This window comes from Salmo salar, chromosome 03 (assembly GCF_965601325.2).
Source record: "Salmo salar chromosome 03, fSalSal1, whole genome shotgun sequence".
In the NCBI taxonomy this organism is placed as follows: Eukaryota; Metazoa; Chordata; class Actinopteri; order Salmoniformes; family Salmonidae; genus Salmo; species Salmo salar.
The window spans coordinates 29,025,323-29,043,134 of NC_138293.1; the positions used below are offsets into that span (position 1 = coordinate 29,025,323).

The 17,812-nt window shown below is 42.3% G+C and overlaps 1 protein-coding gene across 3 annotated transcripts in view; it reads left to right on the top strand.

The window, feature by feature from the left end:
• Positions 1 to 9,238, top strand: part of LOC106599262 (pre-B-cell leukemia transcription factor 1) — a 69,046-nt gene extending 59,808 nt beyond the window's left edge. The window contains exons 3-9 of one of the 3 annotated variants that reach the window (XM_014190401.3): positions 730 to 977; positions 1,955 to 2,145; positions 2,412 to 2,547; positions 2,864 to 3,023; positions 4,158 to 4,291; positions 5,646 to 5,735; positions 7,771 to 9,238. In XM_014190401.3, coding sequence (XP_014045876.1) covers positions 730 to 977; positions 1,955 to 2,145; positions 2,412 to 2,547; positions 2,864 to 3,023; positions 4,158 to 4,291; positions 5,646 to 5,735; positions 7,771 to 7,863 — 1,052 coding nt within the window. In that variant the 3' untranslated portion in view covers positions 7,864 to 9,238. The remainder of the gene's footprint in view (positions 1 to 729; positions 978 to 1,954; positions 2,146 to 2,411; positions 2,548 to 2,863; positions 3,024 to 4,157; positions 4,292 to 5,645; positions 5,736 to 7,770) is intronic. The other 2 variants (XM_014190402.3, XM_014190403.3) reach the window with 2 other exon arrangements.
• The last annotated feature ends 8,574 nt before the right edge of the window (positions 9,239 to 17,812 follow it).

Consider the following 17,812-nt stretch of genomic DNA (forward strand, 5'->3'; position numbering starts at 1 on the left):
TTTTAGAATTTTAGCCACCAGGAAATGGCGGAGCGATTTCTGCATGGTGCATCTTTAAGTTAAAAAACAATGATCATGATGTGACTGTGATGCATAAATAAGACTAAGGCAGCATCTTTGCTTTTTCTCTTAATCCGGTGTCGATACATTGTTTTTGTCCCTTATCACTGAGATTATCCATATTGATATTAGACGTTTCATTTATTACACCGTTTTAACCCGTTAGGTTATGAATGATGATTTTATTAGTTTGCCTGACCGGGAAGATTCTAATCTTTTTATGACACAATGTTATTGTTTTAGCCACTGAGTAAATATTGTAATCTGCTCTCCTGGAGTGCAAAGGAAAATTAACTCTCATGGAAATCTGTGTTAATTATTTACATGAAATGATATTCAATATCGATGAGATGTTAGTTTTATTAACTTGGGTGCTGCCAGGCTCACTAACATCCAGGTTTTTATGGCACAGTCATGGGCTATTAAAGATATGGTCATATTTCACACAGAACAGGTTGAAGACTGTAGTAAGAAGAAAAAACAGTAGTAGACTGCAGTCTCACCGTTGCTGACTGGTACACTCACTCCACTTCTCACCCAGACACTGTTCATTCATATTAACTGGGCCTTTTTTCTTTGCAGTGCTCATCATCAGACTTTGCATTGCATCAGTGTTGTGTTCGTTTTTACATCACTAGAGAAGTTTCTTACTAACTATTGTCTCTACAGTGCTCAGTATCCGTGGCACCCAGGAGGAGGAGGCTCCAGATGCCCAGCTCATGCGATTGGACAACATGCTGCTGGCGGAGGGCGTGTCCGGACCAGAGAAAGGGGGCGGGTCTGCGGCAGCAGCAGCAGCGGCGGCAGCAGTGGGAGGAGGGGTGGGCCAGGACAACTCAACAGAACACTCTGACTATCGGGCCAAGCTGACTCAGATCCGCGGGATTTACCACACCGAGCTGGAGAAGTATGAACAGGTGAGGACAGACCACACCCCTCGTAAACGCTCTTTCCCTTCCCATAAGCCCTCTCTGCTCTAAGAAGACCCTCACAAACCCTCTCACTTCCTATAGGTAACCCCTTTCTGCCTAAGCGCCCCCTCCTCTGTTATCTGCCATCTCATAACATATTGAGGACCCTTGTAACTGTCCTCTCTCCCTTCCAATAGACAACCCCACTGCAATCTCACTACACTCAGACTGCACACAAGTCAGTGCACACAACCACGCTTTCAGAAATCCCTTTCCAGCTGGCAATCATTTTATCAGTCACACACAAGTCCTATGCCAAGAGAGCATCCCGTCCTTCCCATTGATGTCAAATATATTACCGCCTGTCATCATCTCAAAGCAGGCCCGTCATCACTTCCTGTCACAGTGTTACACTTGCACCTGAGAATATTCATGTCACTGCTATGTGTACTACTGCATCTGAGTGTACGGGCGGAACGGCTGTTGCGATGAACTGAGTCTCGTTTCAACTGACACGACCCTGGTGCTGACAATCAACAGACTCCCCTGTCCCCAAACGCAGCAGACACTTCCCAGTGACTGATTCTGACAGAGAAAGAGAATGAGAGAGACACTGAGTGAAAAGACAGAGAGGGAAGTGGAGCGAGAGAGAGACAGGAAGACAGTTCAAACCTGCTGAACGTGAACAGGAATGAAAGCCTCCTGTCATTTTAGACGTCTTCACTTGTCACTTTTCTCCTCACGATTGAAGAAAGGTCTCCTCAATATACAAAGAAATTCTCACTGCTTGTCTACCTCATCCACTGCTATTGTTTCTGCCACAGCACTGCAATACATTACTGCCACATTACTGTACATCGATAGTATTACTACTACTACTTATGATACTGATAATACTAACAATGCTAGCCGTGTCTTACTTCTTTACTGTGTCCAAGTGCGTGTGATTGCTATCTGCCTCATATGAGCGTGTCTGTCTTTAGGCGTGTAACGAGTTTACCACCCATGTGATGAACCTGCTGAGGGAGCAGAGTCGCACACGGCCCATCTCTCCCAAGGAGATCGAGCGCATGGTGGGCATCATCCACCGCAAGTTCAGCTCCATCCAGATGCAGCTCAAACAGAGCACCTGCGAGGCCGTCATGATCCTACGCTCACGCTTCCTCGACGCCAGGTCTGTGTGGGACTGTGTTTGTGTGCGTGTGTGTGTGTGTGTGTGACGTGTCTGTGTGAGTCTCTCTCTGCGTGTGTCTGCTGATCAGAGTGTTTCCTGGGTCGCTCTACACCAAAGACAGCAGCTTTTTGTAGAGTGCGATGATGGAGATAACGTAGTCCAGCTATCTCTCTCTAATATATCGTAATGAAGGAAATGACCTGTAATTGTGACATTTAATACGTTTCTCTCTCTCTCTCTCTCTCTCTCTCTCTCTCTCTCTGCAGACGAAAGAGAAGGAACTTCAACAAGCAGGCAACAGAGATCCTAAATGAATATTTCTACTCCCACCTGTCCAACCCCTACCCTAGTGAGGAGGCCAAGGAAGAGCTGGGCAAGAAGTGCTCCATCACAGTGTCACAGGTACAGTATGCCGCCACATAGTCTTTCTTGACCCACAGAAACCTATGAGCTATCTAGCTAGCATGGCCATTTGTTCGACAATTGCATTCACACTGCTATGTCACAGGAAGTCCAGCTAGAAGAGACTGCATCCAAAATGCACTGCTTTTGACCAGAGCTCGTGTCACTCTCAATGGGAATCGGGTTTCTTGACAATCTGGTTTCTTGAAAGATGTGTTTTCTACATAATACCTTACTCAAACAATTGTTGAAAATAAACTTTAGTTTAATTATGTTTTACATGACAAGAAATTATAATATGTACTTTATGTTACAGGTATCGAACTGGTTCGGAAACAAGAGAATCCGATACAAGAAAAACATTGGCAAGTTCCAAGAGGAAGCCAACATGTACGCCGCGAAGACAGCTGTCAGTGCAACCAATGTATCAGCCCATGGCAGCCAGGCCAACTCCCCCTCCACCCCCAACTCTGCAGGTCAGTATCAATACCAGCCAGCTATAATGGATCTGACCAGTATAGTACCACGTCAGTACTGTTAATGTTAGTTTGGCTGCATAATATACCCAACTGAACAATGCTAGATCATATTGAGTGCTGAAGCATTATATAGGCTACATTGAAAGGTATCCACACTACAGTAGTATGGCCAATTCAATTCAGAAATATGACACAGTTGAGCAGAGAGGTGTAGAGCACTGATTAGAGAACCTGGCTTTACCCAACCCTGGGCCCCAACTCAAGAATCCAGTCTCGGCTCTGTTCCTTTTGAATAACAAAATACTGTCTGCACCCCCCCCCCCTTCCTAAACTAACCCAATAACCTGTGGCCCGGTCCCTCTCTCCCTCTGGGGTTTGTCGGGTGAACACAGTAGACATATTGAACTCTTGACCCTATGGGCCCTGGTTTATATAGGAAATAGGGTGTCATTTTGGACTCAGTCTTGGTTAGAGAAATAACTATCCTGTGACTTGTCCGGTTGACCTCTTGTGTGTCATTAAGCTGATCATTAAGCTGATGACGGGCGTCCCAGCCTAGTCCTTTGTCATCATGTTGACTGTTCAGCTGTGTTGGGTTATGGTCTAGTCTTGTGTTTTTTTTCTGCCTTGAAATCAAGTTAGGCTGCGTTCTCCTTTAACATCTGGGGAGTTTGGCTCCGTTAAAGGACAAAGAGGATTCTTTCAGTTCTTCCTGCCGATCGATTAGCACTTCCTTAATGAGCCAACTTAAACTGCAAGACAATCCATCTATTCTGCATTAGTTTCACCCCGGTTTTAACCCCTAACCTCAATATTCTTGATAATATGATTATCATCATAATTACCACAGACGTAGTAGTTGGTATAGTTTTATTAATACAGTATATTATGATTAGAACATCCCTTGCCTCTACATTTCCATAGGTGCATATAGTCAGTGTAGATGGTGATTGGTCACTGATGTGGTTCCCTGTTCACTATACCACATTTGGCTTTCAACCCTCTCCCACTAACCCACCTGACTGCACTTTTCCGGTTGCATGATCGTGTTAACTCCTCTTTCCTCTCTTCTCTTTCTACCGTCCTTCCCCACTTCTCTCTCGTTCTCTCTTTCACTCTCTGTCCTTCCAGGTTCTGCTGGCTCTTTTAACATGTCAAACTCCGGAGACTTGTTCATGAGTGTGCAGGCTCTGAATGGGGACTCATACCAGGGGGCTGGGGTAGGGGCCAACGTTCAGTCCCAGGTAGGATCCTCGCAGAAACTAGTACGTAATCCATGAATTATTGGTACACTAGTTGTCATGTAGATAGAAACCCAGCTAGCAGTCATACAGTGGCCGATTTGTGGCCCGTTGAAGGCAAAGTCAACCAACCACAGCAGGCAGCCATATAAGGTCTTATATTATAAGACGGAATTTCCCTGCTCAGTGGTTCAGGCACTGTCCGGCCTATACATTTTCCATTGAAATAATCAAAAGCCCAGAGCAGAGTCACTTGACCTAGTCCGTGAGACAGAGGTTATATGTGGCCTTTAGCCATAGCACTAATATGGCGGCCATTGTCAGGCTCATGAATGAATAGACGACTGCAGACAGTTTTGGAAACAGTACAAGACTCGTCAACGCTCCTGACAACGGTTGTCGTAGCCACTGGTGCACAACAGTCCTCTGACCTTGCCCTGTTGGACAACTATGGCCAACACAGAGTTTCTGAGTGTTGGGATTGGGAGAGAGTCTCACTCACCATAGGACGGGTGGGAGGATTACCATCCGTGGTGATATTCTCATTTGATTCAACCCCCTCTAGCCCCCAGCCCTATCCCTCCATCCGTCCCTCCTTTCTTTTTAAATCAACTCTCCAAATGCTCAGGTGGTTCATAAATATGCATAGGATTAACCCCCTAAGGTGGATAAGAGGTCTCCTGGGTTGATACTTCATTGAAAAACAATGTCCTTGTCAAAAGGTAATTTGGCTGCGCACTTCAAATGTCTTCCCAGCCGCTGAGGAGTGAAGATGAGTTTTGAGTCGTAGAAGCAGTTGGAAATAGTCAATGCTCCTTGATTTGTTGCAGTTCTGTTCCTCTTTGAATATATAGATATTCATATAAGTTCCCTCGTGATGGTGTTTGTGGTCATTTGTCTTTGTTCATTTGTGATATCTTTTGTGTTGAACCTGATCATTCTAAACCGTCGCTGTAACCTTTCCCAGTGCAGGTTACCCTTTTGCTATCAGACTGACCTTTTCTTATGCATGAAGGTCTTTGTCATGTATAGCTTTTGTCTGTCTGACCCGCACATTTCTCTCTCTCTCTCTCTCTCGTCTGTCTGTCTGTCTGTCTGTCTGTCTGTCTGTCTGTCTGTCTGTCTGTCTGTCTGTCTGTCTGTCTGTCTGTCTGTCTGTCTGTCTGTCTGTCTGTCTGTCTGTCTGTCTGTCTGTCTGTCTGTCTGTCTGTCTGTCTGTCTGTCTGTCTGTCTGTCTGTCTGTCTGTCTGTCTGTCTGTCTGTCTGTGTGTGTGTGTGTGTGTGTGTGTGTGTGTGTGTGTGTGTGTGTGTGTGTGTGTGTGTGTGTGTGTGTGTGTGTGTGTGTGTGTGTGTGTGTGTGTGTGTGTGTGTGTTCCAGGTGGATACTCTTCGCCATGTTATCAGCCAGACAGGAGGATACAGTGACAGTCTCGCCGCCAGCCAGATGTACAGTCCACAGGGCATCAACGTAAGAACACCACCACCAAAAAAACAACAACCTTCTGTCATTTCATCACAATATTGCCTTTCTATTCTTACTTTGGTCTCTTTGAAAGAAAAAGAAGCAAACTATTTCTATACTTTACTTCTGTAGCTATTCTTCTTTTGTTTCCAATGCAATACCTTTATTAGGGTTCCAGTTTGTCCCTTTGCCCAATTATTTCAAAGCCAACGGGTGTGGGATGCCACTTAGTTATCGGTGGCCTGTTGGTGGCTGGGCTGTTGTCCAGGCAACGGCCCCTGTGCCGGTCATGCCCCGGGCGCCAGGCAACAAGGCAGGAGTCAGACAGAGCGAGAAGCCGTACGGACACGCTTAGAGCTTGTCTGTCTGGTGATATTAGTGTTAGCGAGGCACCTGCAGCCGACAGGAGCAAGGCCACAGGTGTCCCCCTGCCTGTCCAACACTCAGCTCACATGGCACCAAATGAAAAGAAGCACAGACCTCATTTGGGGCCAAAAAAATAAATAAAAAATTGCCCTGGAGTACAAGCTCCAGTCCAATTTATTTACCACCCTAAAATAACTCGGCAAGCCGATGTTAAGAACAGCACGTTCTGATAGGGGGTTTTGTCCGGGCAGGGCAGGGCTGGGAACACTGGAGGGGGTGGGTGTAGTGTTAAGATCTACAGTGACAGGCTGTGTTGTAGAGAGGGGAATCAATAAGACAGTCACAGCAGGCTGAGAGGGGGTCTGGGCCAGCAGTCTGAGCGCATTGGTCGCATCATTCGTCCAACAACCACAATGACACCGACAGCAGCGTGCCCTGTAATGTCCTAGACAAGATGCCAAAAAATGATGTAGTGGTGGAAGGAAGACGTTCTCCATTTAACCCTTCCATTAGCTTCCTCAGTAAACTATGCTGGAACTAAGCTAAATGTGGGCTGATTATAATGGCCGATGATAAGATCACGGTCGGTTGCGGTATGTTAGTCAATGGATGCATAGAAGGTGGTTTCTGTGAGGCAGTCTTTGGCCAAACAGAACGGGCATTCACATTTGCAGCTCATCAGTCTTAAACACACATCTGTTTGTGCAGATATTGGGACCCTCTGCCCCATACCTCAAAATCTGAGCCGAATCTGAAACATCAACTTGCAGTGAATAAATAGGCCTAATAAATAGGCCTATGCCAAATCCAAACACTAAAAAGATGATGTCATTCTAAAACAATTGTAGAAATCATGTTATTATTTTTTTCTGTAGAAGCTTTCGATCCTGGATGGATCTTTTTCATTGTGCAGCTAAACAATTTCCAGTCATTCTGAGGTTTCTAATGACTGAGCTGAGGCAGGAAGCAGCGTTCACATGGCAGACCTCTCCTCTTCTATCATTGAACAGTAATTACGGCTGTGAAATAGGCGGAGGGTGTCACCAAAGCTGAAGATTTTAAACGTTTTCTTTTCTCCCCTCGGTTCAAATGTGATGAAAGACTGGCTCTATGTGAAATAACAGGTTTTGAAAATAAGAGGGTGCCAAGGCCCATCTCCAACAGCTTTCACCGATGGCATGGAAATTGCCATTAATGTCCCAAATGCTCTTTAGCCTACCTATCTTCTGGGAATTGAAATTGCCTCCTATTTTACAAACCCATTATATTTTCATCCCAGTAGCGGATGTGATAATTTGATATAATTGATTCTCCCATCAACCCTCTTGGAGTTTGGGTGCAAGAGCTGTCTATATGTTTTCAATAACATGTCTCTTTATTGTCTGTACATGAGGCCATTTTGAGACAGATGGGAGATGGAGTCTTATATTGTTGTGCCTTGATAGAGTAATTGTACTATAATATATTTGGAAGATGCATAATCCCGCAGAGTGCAAAAGGGTGTTTGTCAGTTCAAGAGTTTCGTGTTAGCTACAGATGCAGCTAAAAAAATATACAGTATGTGAAATTATTTATGTATCTATGAGGAAATGTGTCCTGAGGCATACAACAAATTGTCTCACAATTTTATCTCTAGAAATGTGATGGGTTTTTTTGGGTTTTTTTTGCTCCACAGACAAACGGTGGGTGGCAGGATGCTCCGACCCCCTCGTCAGTGACCTCGCCCATAGAAGGACCCGGAAGTGTTCACTCGGATACCTCCAACTGATTATTTTACCCTCCACACACACCATCACCACAACCCAACGATGAACTGGCAGAGCCAATCACAGTACTAAACATAGAGGCATACTACACAGTGTCCTGTAGATTTCAGGGGTGCTGTGAAAACCATAACTATAGCAACCTTTCTTCAGCTACAGTACTACGGGACATTTGAGATGCATACATACAGTAATAGGAATTTCAAAACAAAAATCAAAACGATACAAAAATTCTTAATACAAATGTTTGTACAGATTTCACAGGATATTCAGAGGGCTGGGTTGCTTACCTACCTGGGATGGGTTTACTCATATTGATGATATTAAGTGATAAGATAAATTTAGACAACCAAACCTGTATACTTCAATTCAAATGCTTAATTCTACCTCTCAGCGACTAAAAAGTAAACAAATATGAAAGAACATTATTTGTTTTCTAAAACATGAACTTTGTCATTGTAAGAAAGAAGCACTTCGTCATGCTTTGTTTTGCGGTCCCTCCTCACTGGGCACACACTGGTTGAATCAACGTTGTTTCCACGTCATTTCAAGGAAATTACGTTGAACCAATGTGGAACAGACGTTGAATTAACATCTGTGTCCAGTGGGTCGCCTATTCGATGGTACGCCATTTAGGCTTTTAATGTTGCTCCCCTGTTTACAGTGTGTGCTTGATGAACTGTGTTCGCTTTACCCTCTCCCACAGGGAAATAACCAAGAAGACTTAGAACTTGATTTACTAAATGTTTTTGTATTAGTTTCTCTGTAGAGGACTTTTAGGGAAAGCAGGTCAGCCTAGTGAACTCTGAGGACCCTTCACCCTGACTAGCAGGTCTTCAATCTGGGTGGAAGGCATTAGAAAAGGAAAACATGCTGGTACGAGAATGCTCATTGGCGAATCTAAAGGATCTAATGGAAATTGAGTAGACAATTGAATATACATTGTAGATGTGTGTCTTCCTGATTTATAAACTTCTGCCCCATGACCCCTTTGATAAGAACGCAGGAGCGCTGTGGGCCCACAAGCACTCATAGGGCTCTGTTCTGATATCCATACTAGCGTACCACTTAGTCTTGCTAACACCAGGCTCTCGACGTCACAGGTCGCTGTGTCGTCACGTGGGTCGCGTGTCAGCCAGGCTACGCACCACTTAGAACGCATGCCCAATACATGCTTCATTCTAAGTATGATTGTGTGGATATTGGGGAAAAGCTACAGAGTATGTGCTGTTGATTGTCTGAGGGCCTGAGGAAAGCCTTCCTTTTTAACAACCACCTCATTGAGTATCAGTGTCTCATCAGAGGTAAACGTGTGAAGTTACAGTTATGTCATGTGTAAAAGAAAAAAAAAAAGGAAATAAACACCTGTCATCAACAACCCAGACGAGTTTGAATCACATCATTCCTTCCAGTGAGAATAACTAAACAAAAGAACACCGTCTCAATCTAAAAGTCATTTGGAATCACTTCCTGTGTCTGATTGTTTTGGAGCCTATGGGGTCAATAAGATCAGACATAATGAGCAAACTGGCGGAAACATCAAGTCATTATGTCCTCGTCTAATGTCATTTCCTCGTTCGCTGTCTCACTTCAAATTCATTTGGTTTTTTTTGTCGCCAAATGTTACTGTTAACCAAAACTCTTATATTTGTTGATCTATTGTTTTTTTTATGTGTACTTTCTATAGGTCGTAACCCATCTAGCTACATTCACTCGTATACTTATATGTTAGATTTCTCACTTTACCTTTTGCCGACTGTCCCAATTCTGGTGCAGCAATCCTAACTGGGGAAAAACTTAATTGATAACCAACTGAACAATGCTGCCTAATTGAAAAGCCATTGTAGAAGAAACCCTTTCTGGAGAAAATCTGTCTGTCAAGGATCTGTGTAGTAACAGTTTGTTTTTGAGTACATGGAATCAGAATCTAGTTAAACAGGGAAGTCGTTACGTTAATATGATTCAGTTACTCCTAGCTCCGCTGATGCAGGTAACACCAGGACTGAACTTACAGTAGCCATGATGCGCAGGTCATGAGGTGTTTTTAACCCCGTGATATAGCTCAGAAGATACATTGTTTTCCTGTGATTCAGTGTTCATTGTTCAGCCACTGTTCCAAGGCACTCTCATGCAATGGAACTACACTGTTCTTTAAACCCAGAGTTGATTTCTGTTTCTCTTTTTTTTTGCCATTTGAATTTGTATTACAAAATGTTACAGTATATGACAGCATTCTTTCTTTCACTGTATCAAGAATGTCACCTGTGTCCTTGCTTTTCACTTCTTCAATTGACTTCTATCAGTCCTCAGAATTCATGAGCATTTTGAATGTTGTGCTAAAAGGTCTGTAATGTCCATAGCAAAACTAGAGATGTGAAAATTCCTTCAGACAAACATTTGGACATTTGATATACTTGTCCTTATGTTGTGTGGACTATAGTTATTCTTTAGTATTTTGTTATTTACTTTTTATAGTGTGCTATTGTATTTCATGGTTCCCATTTTCTTGTCAATTAGCTCTCTCATGATGTGATTCTGTGAACATTGCCACATTGTACTTGACTTTCTTTGTTGAACCATAATTTCTACAGTTTCAACATTAAACTTATTATTACTACTATATAATACATCAAGACAAAACAATGGCATTTTATTATTGAATATTTGAGCGAGAAAACAAGAATAATATAGTGATGTTTGCCAGTTTTGCAAAATGTTATAGTTTTTTATATGTGATATAGATTTTAATGCACCAATTGTAAATTCAGCTTCCCAAACAATGTACTCTAACAAGTTCAAAAAAGCTCACTTGCCATGTCCCCTCTAATTAATTGATTTGTTGTGCCAAAGTAGAAGTATTCATAATTTATTCATTTTTGAATAACTCTCAATAAAACTGTCTGTAACTCCCCTATTAACTACAAGTGAATCTCAACTACTTGATACTTACTCTACAGGGACCCTGAGCTCTACAACCCATTCGCCCCGGATCCAGATTTAGAAATATGCTTGTTTGCCAATAAATGCAATATGATAACACACTCCATATAATATAGCTTTTTTGTTTTGATAGCTGAAAGGAGAGGTTCAGTATACAACCATTTGTAAAAAATAAAAAAAATACAAATACATATATATACAGTATATAATGCATGTAATTTGTTCTTTAATAAAATACTGCTGTGTTTTTGAATCATTTGTCACACATTTACATATATGTTTCAGATAGTATTCTGGTTTACTTGGTCTTGTCAAAGTTATGACACAACATGCCAGGAGACCGGTTTACGGATATCAGAAAAATATTTGTATTCTATTTTTAACATTCTGTCGCTTATTTATAGTCAAACATGTATCTAATCATCGTTCAGGCATTTCCATGACTATTTGATGTGTAGGCCTACAGCATGCTTTGTTATATGACCTTGGGAGTCACATTTGACAACGAGGGCATTGTGAAGGGTTTTGGCACTAACAGTTTATATGCATGTGAGCATAACCCTTTGGTTATGGAAATGTTGAAGCCCTGGAGTGTTTTGTTACGCTACACATGAAGGACGTTCAATTTCAGTGTCTTCCAAGAGCTTTTGTGTCAGTCAAATCCTCACACCGTTTAGACAACCAATGGTCCGGTCCCCCTTTGCCACATGTTATCTGACATTTCCACAGCTCTTTCCGTAGAAATAAACTGGGCCGCCCACAGTACAAAGCGTCAGGCAGGATGTGCTCTTCAGAGAGCTTCCCTGGTATAGGTCATTTGAGCTGTAGCCAGGCGATGGACATCAGAGTCACACAGAAGGTAGAAGACCATTGTCATCCAAAGTGGTGATATTTCACAGTTTATCTGAATTGGCCAATGTGGGCAATTTGAAAAATAGAACAGTAAACCATGGCTATGTTGACGTCCGTGCTGCTATGGATACCAGTACTATGGTGTGGACGTTATGAAGATAGTGAGGGATTTCTCCTCTCCACAAATGGTTGATTGGATAAGGACTGGCAGATGGAAGGCTGCAACATCTCACAAGTCAAATCTTGTGAGACCCTTTCCAATAAATAGAGGGGACATTTAAGACTTGTGTGTGTGCACGTGTGTGCGCATGCATGTATGTCTACATGTGTGTGCATGCGTGTGTGTGCGCTTACTAGCATGTGGAGGGTGTTATCTCCTGTAAGTAGGTCAACCAGGAACTCAATCACTTCCTCTTGTTGTCTCGTACCCTTGAATGAAACAGACAGTGGAGCTGGAGTGGCCACGGTGTTGTTGGGCAAAACCCTCTATACTACCAATGAAGACATTATTTGGCTGGACAGTGGCGTGTCTGGCAGAATTACTTTCACAACTGCTGCATATTCATAATTGCCTAAATATAGTGTGTGATGGTGGGAGAAAGGGACAGTAGGCAGAGAGGGCTGTAGAATAGATAGACACTAGGCTTGACTGCTGAGTGACGGTGAAATGCCAGAGTCGGACTGCTCACCGGCCCCAGGGCTGAGAGGAAACGGGACTCTTTCTCTAAGAGCAGAGCCGGCATCAAAACGATTTGACTACACACACTTGATCTGTGTCCAAACCTTGATCCCTCTCAACTCAGGCAAAATTAAAATGCTGAAAACAAAAGGAGAGCATTGCCCATCACTTGATGTTCATATTATGGTATACTGTTTGTGACATGATCATAGTCTGAAGTCCATTTCACAGCACCATACTTGACAGCTTGCTGACACTCCCAAAATTGTCATGGCCCACAACAACCCTATCATTTCATTTAGGTCATTCAATGACAATGGCCTGCAATGAATGTCACAACTCATTCCTTCCAGATATAAGAAGTGAACTCGTGAAGAAGTATCAAATCCACAAAAGTAATACCTTATGATCCAAAATACAGTATATTCACTACTTCGTGTCCAAGGCGTTGAAGAAAAAAAACAGACAATCCAATGATTCTCAATTCCATTTGTATTTGGGAAAATGTTAATCAATTCATGAGATGGATCATCAGGCACCCCTATTTGGAATAACCCCACCTTACCTCCAATGTTTAAAGTCCTGGTTCCAAAGTAGCAACATGATTTTTAAACACGTGTACTATAATGGATCTCTACTGTCATTCAATCAATTACAAGAAAGATTTGGCTTATCCAAGGCCGATTTCTTTGAGTTCTTTCAACTCAATTTATTCAATTCAATCGCTTCAGCAGAATCTGGATTAACCTAATGCATCTAGCATAGAGAAAATACTGAGAGATGCTGCTACGCTAAAGAAGTTGATTGCTAAGTTATATCAACGGTTGATTGAAACTCTACCTGATGGTTCAGAACCTATAAGGACAAAATGGGAAACCGATCTAAAGGAAGAAATTGAGGGGAACCATTGGTCACAGATATGTGAAAATGCTCATACCTGCTCCTACAACCTAAGACATAAACTACTGCAATTTAAGATAATTCATAGGTCTTACTACACTCCTGCCAGAATACATCTAACGCACCCAGAAATGTAGCATCTCTGTTGGAGATGCAAAAGTACAAAGGAATCTATTACATATCTTGTTGTCCTGTGATAAACCGACACCATTTTGGGATAATGTAGCCTATGCGCTATCATTTAATTGTGTCTAGGAGTTTGGATTCATCCATCTCCACGATTATGTCTGTTGGGAAGTGTAAATATTGGTGATCAATATCAGAGAAAGTTCTGTAATCTCGGCTTAATTTCTGCAAAAAAAAATGTGTGGCCATGAATTGGAAAGCATCATACTCACCCTCTATAACAAACTGGAGGACTGAGCTATCTAGTTACATCCCTTTGGATACAGTGCCTTCAGAAAGTATTCATACCCCTTGACTTATTCCACATTTTGTTGTGTTACAGCCTAAATTAAAAAGTTATATTTTTCTCACCCATCTACACACAATACCCATAATGACAAAGTACAAACATGTTTTTAGAAATGTTTGCAAATGCATTGAAAACAAAATACAGAAATATTTTTTTACGTAAGTATTCACACCCCTGAGTCAATACATGTTAGAATCACCTTTGGCAGCGATTACAGCTGTGAGTCTTTCTGGGTAAGTCTCTAAGAGCTTTGCACACCTGGATTGTACAATATTTGCACATTTATTCTTTTGAAAATTCTTAGCTCTGTCAAGTTGGTTGCTGATCGGGCCTCCCGAGTGGCGCAGCGGTCTAAGGCACTGCATCACAGTGCTAGTGGTGTCACTACAAATCCGCATTTGATCCCAGGCTGTGTCACAGCTAGCTGCGATCGGGAGACCCATGAGGTGGCGCACAATTGGCCCAGTGTCGTCCGGGTTAGGGGAGGATTTGGCCGGCTGGGATGTCCTTGTCCCATCGCACTCTAGCGACTCCTGTGGTGGGCTGGGTGCATGCACGCTGACATAGTCGCCAGTTGGACGGTGTTTCCTCCGACACAGTGGTGCGGCTGGCTTTCAGGTTAAACAAGCTATGTATCAAGAAGCAGCGTGGCTTGGCAGGGTCGTGTTTCGAAGGACGCACAGCTCTCGATCTTCGCCTCTCCCGAGTCTGTACGGGAGTTGCAGCGATGGGACAAGACTGTAACTACCAATTGGGTATCATGAAAAAGAGGTAAAAAGTGCAAAATAAAATAAAAAGTTGGTTGCTGATCATTGCTGTACAGCCATTTTCAAGTCTTGCCATATATTTACAAGCTGATTTAAGTCAAACTGTAACTAAGCCACTCAGGAACATTCTATGTCATCTTGGTAAGCAACTCCAGTGTATATTTGGCCTTGTGTTTTAGGTTTTTGTCCTGAAAGGTGAATTTGTCTCCAAGTGTCTGTTGGAAAGCAGACTGAACCAGGTTTTCCTCTAGGATTTTGCCTGTGCTTAGCTCTATTCCATTTATTTCTATCCTAAAAAAAACTCCCTAGTCCTTGCCGATGACAAGCATACCCATAACATGATGCAGCCACCACCATGCTTGAAAATAAGAAGAGTGGTACTCAGTGATGTGTTGGATTTGCCCCAAACATAGAAGCTTTGTATTCAGGACATAAAGTACATTTATTTGCCACATTTTTTGCAGTTTGACTTTAGTGCCTTTTAGTGCCTTTTGGAATATTTGTATTCTATACAGGCTTCCTTCTTTTCACTCTGTCATTTAGGTTAGTATTGTGGAGTAACTACAATGTTGCTGATCCATCCCCAGTTTTCTCCTATCACAGCCATTTAAAGTCACCATTGACCTTATGGTGAAATCCCCGGGCGGTTTCCTTCCTCTCCAGCAACTGAGTTAGGAAGGACGCCTGTATCTTTGTAGTGACTGGGTGTATTGATACACCATCCAAAGTGTAATTAATAGCTTCACCTTGGTCAAAGGGATATTCAATGTCTGTTTTTTGTTGTTGTTGTTGTTATTTTAATCTACCAGGTGCCTCATCTTTGTGGTTGAAACTGTATTTGAAATGTACTGCTCGACTGAGGAACCTTAGAGACAATTGTATGTTTGGGGTACAGAGATGAGGTAGTCAATCAAAAATCATGTTAAACACTATTATTGCACACAGAGTGAGTCCATGCAACTTATTATTTTACCTTTATTTAACTAGGCAAATCAGTTAAGAACAAATTCTTATTTACAATGATGGCCTACCCCGGCCAAACCCTAACCCAGACGACGCTTGGCCAATTGTTCGCCGCCTTATGAGACTCCCAATCACGGCCTGTTGTGATACTACCTGGAATCGAATCAGGGTCTGTAGTGATGCCTCCAGTACTGAGATGCAGTGCCTTAGACCGCTGCGCCAATCGGGAGCCCCTAATTATGTTACTTGTTAAGCAAATGTTTCCTTCTGAACTTATTTAGGCTTGCCAGAACAAAGGGGTTGAATACTTATTGACTCAAGACATGTCAGCTTTTCATTTTTTATTAATTTGTAAAAATGTCTAAAAACATAATTCCACTTTGACATTAAAGGGTAGGTGTAGATCAGTGACACAAAATCTCAATTTAATACATTTTCAATTCAGACTGTAACACAACAACGTGGAAAAAGTCAAGGGGTGTGAATAATTTCTGAAGGCACTGTATGTTATATTATGAAGTTAAGTAAAAATCGGAGACATTTGACAGAATTTGGAAGATAAAGTTTTGTATAATGGGTGTTTGTTTTGGTGTTTTTGTGTTATGTTGTTTGTGAAGTAGAAAAAGTGAACTCATACAGACTACAAGCTTTGAATCATTTAAATTATTTTCAGAAACCCTGGCTGCATATTAGATTAGTGTTAAATTACTCTATTCTTTAGAGGTGACACACTAAACTGTCTGATAGAAATCAAATGTTTCTCTCTGTTGACATCTGGCTCTCCAGCTGTTGTTACACCCCTGTTTAATAATTACAGCTGCCGTGGATGTGGATGGGCCCACTCCACGCTGCACGGCGCAGGAGGGTGGCCCAGACACCTTGTCCAACCCTCCTAAACAACTCCCAGCAGACGCCACTAATGTGGAGCGACAGAGCTATTCCACAACGGATCTCCTGCTGCTAAACAAAATGAACAAAAAGGATCCCGGGAGGGGAGAGGGGTCTTGGAATCTTAGAATTTGGCTCATTAGAGTAATCACAAAGACGGATAAAATTAAAGGTGGATTTATATGGTGAAATGTTTAAAAGGAATCATGGAAGAATAGTGTTTGGTTCATGTGTGGGGCCAGTGGACCATTAAGCAGAGGTCTGCACTGCAGTTTGGTGTGTGTGTGTGTGTGTAACAGTATAGCTTCTGTCCCTCTCCTCATCCCTACCTGGGCTCGAACCAGGGACCCTCTTCACACATCGACAACAACCACCCTCGAAGCATCGTTACCCATCGCTCCACAAAAGCCGCAAGGGGAACAACTACTTCAAGGTCTCAGAGCGAGTGACGTCACCAATTGAAACGCTATTAGCGCGCACCCCGCTAACTAGCTAGCCATTTCACATCGGTTACACGTGCGTGTGTGTGTGGTGTGGCCCTTTATTATCTATCTAGCAGAGTTCCCTCTTGTGGTGAATGGGTGTACATGCACCACTACATGAGGGGCTCTGTGCAAGTTTGTTTTTATACCGCAAGATGGCAATGTTAATCCATTTCCCTCAGTATAGAGCACGCCAGTTTGTAATCTTAAAAACGGGAAATGAGTTACCTCTGGTTCGTTCAGCCATTCCTATGGGGAAAATGAATGGAGAAAGAATAGAGTTTTGGGATAAACGCTGAAAATAAGGTCTGAGGATAACACAGGTTTAGGAAATCTTAACGTTTTGTTCTATGAGATAATATCAGTCAGTTAACATGACCTTTATGAATGATGAAGCCTTTTATGTGCTTGATGTGCTTGTTTTATTACATAAACGATTCAAATAAATATATTTAAAAGTGACATTAGCTGATGAAGATTATCTCATAAAACAAAATGTATAAGATCTCCAGACTCCAGACAAGGACCATATTTTTGGTGTTTATCCAAAAACCCTCCAAAAACTAGATGAATTTGCCCAACAAATCATGGCAGTGTCAGTGCCTAAAAGAAGACACCAATAGTATTGCTCTGGGTGTTTATAGGGATTTGAAGATTGAAATACTAGCAATTGGATGGATTGTTGATACATCATTCGAATAATAATGTAACTTTTGTGTGTTTTTTTTTTCTACTTTAGCCATTCACCTATGACTTTCTCTAATGCTTGTATAGGGGATTCTTCCATTATAAAATGGTTTCATGCACCACCGCTGAGGTAGCTCCCTGCCACGATCTCCAACTGACTACTGCCTCTCTGAAAACGTCTAACACATCATTGTGATCTCTACAGCGCTGTTGGCTGGTCGTCATTGACCTTGCGTAGGCTTAAACACAGGTATACACTGATTTATAAGGCCATATTGGGTAAAATGACATTTTATCTCTGCAATTTTTTTTGTCAGGTCA